The 7,735-nt window shown below is 46.5% G+C and overlaps 1 protein-coding gene across 1 annotated transcript; it reads left to right on the top strand.

Annotated features, from left to right (window-relative positions):
• The first annotated feature begins 1,149 nt into the window (after positions 1-1,149).
• On the top strand, positions 1,150-7,435 carry LOC114116429 (E3 ubiquitin-protein ligase rififylin-like). The gene has a single exon (XM_027973289.3). The coding sequence runs from the start codon at positions 1,165-1,167 to the stop codon at positions 2,233-2,235; it is 1,071 nt and encodes a 356-aa protein (XP_027829090.3). The 5' UTR covers positions 1,150-1,164; the 3' UTR covers positions 2,236-7,435.
• Positions 7,436-7,735: the final 300 nt, after the last annotated feature.

Here is a 7,735-nt window from a genome sequence, read left to right as displayed (position 1 = left end):
TCCACTGGAGACGTCAAAGCCAAGCAGAGAGCCTCTGCTTCCACCCAACACTTTCCCTTTTCCTCATCAACTAAAACAGGATGGCACAAAGTCAGACCCCAGGAGGAGAAGCAGAGGTGACCCACGTACTGTCTTTCAGAGACTGGAATCTCCCAGCAGTCTGAAAGCCAGATGCTTTGCTGACTCCCAAGGTCAGCTCAGGAGAGGGATAGCTTCCCATCCCAGCACTTAAGGAAGCAACTCTTAATGACTTAAGGTTTTCCAATCGCATTTGCGTTTCATTTCTCACCAGAAATAAGTTTACTGGTACAACTTTCTGTCCCTAGGAGGATCACTATGGGTCTGGTAAGCTACCATCTTTTTGGTCTAAAGAAACAAATGGGTTTTAGGTAAGGTATCAAGAGACTTCAGCAAAGGTCGGTTAAAGCATAGAGAGCCACGGAGACCAGAAATGAATCCAGGTGTACCGGGGAGGAAGAGAGCCGTTCCCACCAGGACTCATGGTGGGTGAAACCGAGGAACGCCGCTCAGGGGGGGTGGGCAGGCTACAGGAGGAAGGGTGAGACTGTTTAGGTTTGCAGAGGAAGGGAGGAAGATATGGTCAAAATTCTGGAAAGTCCTCTCCACCAGTTACCATCGTCACCCCAAGATCACCACAACAGGGACTGGCCTGTGCGATCTGTACCAGTTTCCACTGGCCTGGGGCTCGGCCAGTGCACAGTGTACCTCTGAAGCAAGACAGGCATGCCCAGAGATGACACAGCATCCTTGCTCGCCCTGGTCTTGGGAACACTGCGCATGTTCTGGTTAGCTTGCCCGTCTGCAAGCCGGCCAACCGTGGGCCCAGACACCTGGAGCTCTGTCCCTGTAAGGCACTGCAGAAGCTGGCACGGGCCCTCAGGATCGGAAGACGTGCATGGCTCGGATCACGTACTGCCGGCAGATGGGGCACTCGTTCATGCGCTTGCCGCACTTGGTGCAGGTGACCATGTGGCCACACTCCAGCAGAACGCAGTCAATGGGCGAGTCCATGCAGATCTGACACAGGTTCTCCTCCAGGCTGGACGGCACTGCTCCCCCGTTTTGGTCTTCAGCGCTGCACACCAGGTGCTGGGCGCCTCCTCTGTGCGGGGCGCGGCCTGAGACGCTCGCTGCCCACAGGGAATGAGGGGAAGCCCTCCGTCGCTGAAAAGTCTGCGCATTCAAGATCTTATCATGTGGGCAGCCTGCTGCAACTGGTTTTGCCTGGATGGACAGCCTGAGGAGGCCCCACCGCCCCAGGGAGCCAGGACACAGGCCTATTCCAACCCTGGGTACAGCTCCTTCCCGTCTCCCACGGGCTCAGAACCAAGCTGCAAGGCCTGTGGGGCCCACTTCGCAAGCATGGCCAGGAAGCAGACCTGCTTGGACTGTAAGAAGAACTTCTGCACGAACTGTTCGAGCCAGGTGGGCGCCGGGCCCCGCCTCTGCCTTCTCTGCCAGCGCTTCCGCGCCACGGCCTTCCGGCGCGAGGAGCTCATGAAGATGAAGGTGAAGGACCTGAGGGACTATCTCAGCCTCCACGACATTTCTACCGACATGTGCCGGGAGAAGGAGGAGCTGGTGTCCCTGGTGCTCGGCCAGCAGCCCGTCATCTCCCAGGAGGGCAGGACTCAGGTGCCCCCCTTGGGCCCCGACTTCCCCGAGCAGCAGGCCTTCCTCACCCGGCCCCACACCAGCGCCGTGCCACCTACCTCACCCGGCCTCCCATCCGCACCCCCCGGCCAGGCGCAAGGCCGGCAGCAGGCCAATGGCCATGTGTCTCAGGACCAAGAGGAGCCCGTCTACCTGGAGCGCACGGCCAGAGCCCATGCTGAGGACGAGACCCAGTCCGTCGACTCAGAGGACAGCTTTGTCCCAGGCCGGAGGGCCTCTCTGTCTGACCTGACCGACCTGGAGGACATCGAAGGTCTCACCGTGCGACAGCTCAAGGAGATCCTGGCTCGCAACTTCGTCAACTACAAGGGCTGCTGTGAGAAGTGGGAACTGATGGAGAGGGTGACGCGGCTGTACAAGGACCAGAAGGGACTCCAGCACCTGATGTTTCTGCTTTTGAATATACGATCTAGGTTGGTCATAACTTTCCTTCCAAGGAGTAAGCGTATTTTAATTTCATGGCTGCAGTCACCATCTGCAGTGATTTTGGAGCCCCCCAGAAATAAAGTCAGCCACTGTTTCCCCATCTATTTTCCATGAAGTGATGGGACTAGATGCCATGATCTTCGTTTTCTGAATGTTGAACTTTAAGCCAACTTTTCCGCTCTCCTCTTTCACTTTCATCAAGAGGCTTTTTAGCTCCTCTTCACTTTCTGCCATAAGGGTGGTGTCATCTGCATATCTGAGGTTATTGATATTTCTCCTGGCAATCTTGATTCCAGCTTGTGTTTCTTCCAGTCCACCGTTTCTCATGATGTACTCTGCATATAAGTTAAATAAGCAGGGTGACAATATACAAACTCTATGTACTCCTTTTCCTATTTGGAACCAGTCTGTTGTTCCATGTCCAGTTCTAACTGTTGCTTCCTGACCTGCATACAGATTTCTCAAGAGGCAGGTCAGGTGTTCTGCTATTCCCATCTCTTTCAGAATTTTCCACAGTTTATTGTGATCCACACAGTCCAAGGCTTTGGTGTAGTCAATAAAGCAGAAATAGATGTTTTTCTGGAACTCTCTTGCTTGTTCCATGATCCAGCAGATGTTGGCAATTTGATCTCTGGTTCCTCTGCCTTTTCTAAAATCAGCTTGAACATCAGGGAGTTCATGGTTCACGTATTGCTGAAGCCTGGATTGGAGAATTTTGATCTTTACTAGCGTGTGAGATGAGTGCAATTGTGCGGTAGTTTGAGCATACTTTGGCATTGCCTTTCTTTGGGATTGGAATGAAAACTGACCTTTGCCAGTCCTGTGGCCACCGCTGAGTTTTCCAAATTTGCTGGCATATTGAGTGCAGCACTTTCACAGCATCATCTTTCAGGATTTGAAACAGCTCAACTGGAATTCCATCACCTCCACTAGCTTTGTTCGTAGTGATGCTTTCTAAGGCCCACTTGACTTCACATTCCAAGATGTCTGGCTCTAGATTAGTGATCACATCATCATGATTATCTGGATCGTGAAGATCTTTTTTGTGCAGTTCTTCCATGTATTCTTGCCACCTCTTCTTAATATCTTCTGCTTCTGTTAGGTCCATACCATTTCTGTTCTTTATCGAGCCCATCTTTGCATGAAATGTTCCCTTGGTATCTCTAATTTTCTTGAAGAGATCTCTAGTCTTTCCCATTCTGTTCTTTTCCTCTATTTCTTTGCATTGATAACTGAAGAAGGCTTTCTTATCTCTTCTTGGTCTTCTTTGGAACTCTGCATTCAGATGCTTATATCTTTCCTTTTCACCTTTGCTTTTCACCTCTCTTCTTCTCACAGCTCTTTGTAAGGCCTCCCCAGACAGCCATTTTGCTTTTTCGCATTTCTTTTCCATGGGGATGGTCTTGATCCCTGTCTCCTGTACAATGTCACGAACCTCATTCCATAGTTCATCATGCACTCTATCAGATCTAGGCCCTTAAATCTATTTCTCACTTCCACCGTAGAATCATAAGGGATTTGATTTAGGTCATATCTGAATGTTCTAGCGGTTTTCCCTACTTTCTTCAATTTAAGTCTGAATTTGGCAATAAGGCGTTCATAATCTGAGCCACAGTCAGCTCCTGGTCTTGTTTTTGTTGACTGTATAGAGCTTCTCCATCTTTGGCTGCAAAGAATATAATCAATCTGATTTCGGTGTTGACCATTTGGTGATGTCCATGTGTAGAGTCTTCTCTTGTGTTGTTGGAAGAAGGTGTTTACTATGACCAGTGCATTTTCTTGGCAAAACTCCATTAGTCTTTGCCCTGCTTCATTCTGCATTCCAAGGCCAAATTTGCCTGTTACTCCAGGTGTTTCTTCACTTCCTACTTTTGCATTCCAGTCCCCTATAATGAAAAGGACATCTTTTAGGGGTGTTAGTTCTAAAAGGTCTTGTAGGTCTTCATACAACCGTTCAACTTCAGCTTCTTCAGTGTTACTGGTTGGGGCATAGACTTGGATAACTGTGATATTGAATGGCTTGCCTTGGAAATGAACAGAGATCATTCTGTAGTTTTTGAGACTGTATCCAAGTACTGCATTTCAGCCTCTTTTGTTGACCATGATGGCTACTCCATTTCTTCTGAGGGATTCCTGCCCACAGTAGTAGATATAATGGTCATCTGAGTTAAATTCACCCATTCCAGTCCATTTTAGTTCACTGATTCCTAGAATGTCGATGGTCACCCTTGCCATCTCTTGTTTGACCACTTCCAATTTGCCTTGATTCATGGGCCTGACATTCCAGGTTCCTATGCAATATTGCTCTTTACAGCATCGGATCGGATCTTGCTTCTATCACTAGTCACATCCACAACTGGGTATTGTTTTTGCTTTGGCTTCATCCCTTCATTCTTTCTGGAGTTATTTCTCCACTGATCTTCAGTAGCATATTGGGCACCTAATGACCTGGAGAGTTCCCCTTTTGGTATCCTATCATTTTGCCTTTTCATACTGTTCATGGGGTTCTCAAGGCAAGAATACTGAAGTGGCTTGCCATTCCCTTCTCCAGTGGACCAAGCTCTGTCAGACCTCTCCACCATGACCCACCCATCTTGGTTTGCCCCGCAGGCATGGCTTGGTTTCATTGAGTTAGACAAGGCTGTGGTCCTAGTGTGATTAGATTGACTAGTTTTCTGTGAGTATGGTTTCAGTGTGTCTGCCCTCTGATGCCCTCTTGCAACACCTACCATCTTACTTTGGTTTCCCTTACCTTGGGCATAGGGTATCTCTTCACAGCTGCTCCAGCAAAGCACAGCCACCGCTCCTTACCTTGGAGGAAGGGTATCTCCTTACCTCCGCTGTTCCTGACCTTCAACATGGATTAGCTCCTCTAGGCCCTCCTGCACCTATACAGCCACCGCTCCTCGGGATGCTCCTCCTGACCACTGGCCCTGGCCTCGGGCGTGGGTGGCTCCTCCCAGCTGCCGCCCCTGGCCTCGGGCTTGGGGTGGCTCCTCAGGGTCACTGCCCCTGGCCTCGGGTGTGAGATGGCTTCTCCCACCTGCCACTGACCTCGGACGCGGGTTGTCTCTTCCCGGCCACCGCCCCTGACCTCGGATGCGGGGTAGCTCCTCCCAGCCACCCCTGACCTTGGATGCGGGGTAGCTCCTCCCAGCCGCCAGTGACCTCGGACACGGGGTAGCTCCTCTCGGCTGCCGCTCCTGACCTCAGACCAGGGTAGCTCCTCTCGGCCGCTCCTGCGCCATGCAGCCTGGCACTCTAGGCCGCTGCCCCTGACCTCGGACCTGGGTTAGCTCCTCTTGGCTTCATCTCAAGGGCTGACCTTGCTGAAGTAAATCTCACAACTAAGGTCCAATGATTGAAGGCAGAAGGAGAAGGCAGTGATAGAGGATGAGATAATGGATGGCATCACTGACCTAATGAACATGAGTCTGACCAAACTCCAAGAAATAGTGAAGGATAGGGAAGCCTGGAATGCTGCAGTCCACAGAGTTGTAAAGAGTTGGACATGACTGAGTGACTGAACAACAAAGGGCCCAGTGATTTTATTTTAAATTGATTATTTCAGCACCAGTTAATCCCTGATGATTGCCTGATGAACTGACTTCTCTATGACCTGATGTGTCTATATTATACCTTCTCCTTTTTCTTGAAATTTCCAATTGTGTGTATTTTCCCAGTTACATGTACATTTTCCCAGTTACAATAATAAATAAATAAATAAATAAATAAAAAGAAAATTAAAGCACTAGATGGACTTAGCCACATATTCTTAACATCACATGCAAAACAACTGCGTTTTCCTTACTTAATTTTTCCACCTTCTCTCTTGTTACAGTAGAATATTTTCATGTTCTTACAAATTACAAATATTTCCTCTTAAGCTAGGTCTCACCCACTCTTATTCTCTCAAAGACCTCCTCCCTCAGTTATTCTCTTTATCCTCACACATACCCAAATTCTTGTAAATGTGTCATCATACTCTGCTAAATCTCATCCTGGAAAACAACACAGAACATTTTTATCCCACATATCTCCTATTACTCACACATTAATTTGACTTCCACTCCAGAACACAAATTTTGAAATAAACTTTCTCTATTAGCTGTCTCTACTTCTTTACATACAGCCATTGGTTCAAAAACAACAAACTGGACTTTTATTTCCCTGCTTATCACTGAAATTTCTTCTTTCAGGTACCCCAAAATTTCCATGGTGCTAAGTATATATATTTATTTATAACTTATATATGTATTGAGATTTTCTGCAGCTTTTAATGTTGGCGGCTACTCCATTCATTTGAAAGGCTTTCTTTATCTCTAGCAGACTTTCCTGGTGGCTCAGATAGTAAAGCATCTGCCTACAATGAGGGATACCTGGGTTCAATCCCTGGGTTGGGAAGATCTCCTGGAGAAGGAAATGGCAACCCACTCCAGTATTCTTGCCTGGAAAATCCCATGGACAGAGAAGCTTTGTGGGCTACAGTCCATGGGGTCACAGAGTCGGGTCACAGAGCAACTTCACTTTCTTTCTTTCTTTATCTAGCACCATACCCTTCTTACATTCATTCTCTTACAATATCTTTTCACTATGATTCCATTAGGCCTTTCTTCAATTCTTATTTCTGTATATTGACGCTTTCCAAGGGTTTATCCTAGAAACAGTTCTTTTTGCTTTGTCCAAAATCTTTTCCTGTGAGATTATTAAAAGTGCCATCACTTGAAATAGTGTTAAAAACTGGTATTTCATTCAACTCTTCCTTTGATATATATTTCTGCTTGGAACTTTGGAGAAACCCCCAAAAGTAATATATCAAAAACAATGTTCCTGATTCCTACAGTTGAAAATGGCACCACCAACCCTTCTGACTCAGTTTATAGATTCCATTCCTTCTTTTCTTACTTCTACTTTTTACAAAACTCTCTTCCTTCTATTCCCAGTATGTATTTTGATTCTGACCTTAATTATTGATTTCCACTGACCAACTATAGCCCAGGTCACCATTATCTATAATTCCTCCCAGATTATCATCTTTCCAAATTATTTCATGCTTTTTCAATAGGTTATTCACAGAATAATAAGAGTAATCTATTAAAACAAAAAAACAGCAAAACAAAAGAAAATCACAATATATAGCTTCACCATTAAACATGTCACAGCTTATCATGAGTCCTAACACCTTGCTGGCCTGATGTGGTTCTGCCTTGCTCTTCAAGCTCATGTAATATTGATACCATGTCTCTCTTTATTGCTACACTGACACCAAGATATTCTCTTTTCTTTGAACATGCCAAGACCTATTGGAATTTAGGGCATTTGTGTATTGTTTGCTCTAAGGCTTCCTTCAGTTCCTCCCAAAGTTGTTTCATTTTTCTCCTTGTAGTCTGTGTCATTTATTCTGCTTTCACCTTCAAATCATATAAACTTTATTCCAACTGGTTTATAAAATAAGGAAATTTATTAGCCCATGTATTGGAAATCCAGATGGTATGCTGACTTCAGGTTATTTTATTGTGATGCATAGTTTTAGTTCTCTGTGACTCTTTGAGGGTTACTTCTGTGGAGGTGACTTTAATTTCAGTGTTTACAAATGGCTACATCATTTCCTGGC

The sequence above is a fragment of the Ovis aries genome, chromosome 9 (genome assembly GCF_016772045.2).
Source record: "Ovis aries strain OAR_USU_Benz2616 breed Rambouillet chromosome 9, ARS-UI_Ramb_v3.0, whole genome shotgun sequence".
NCBI lineage: Eukaryota > Metazoa > Chordata > Mammalia > Artiodactyla > Bovidae > Ovis > Ovis aries.
This window is presented reverse-complemented; position numbering and strand designations above follow the sequence as displayed.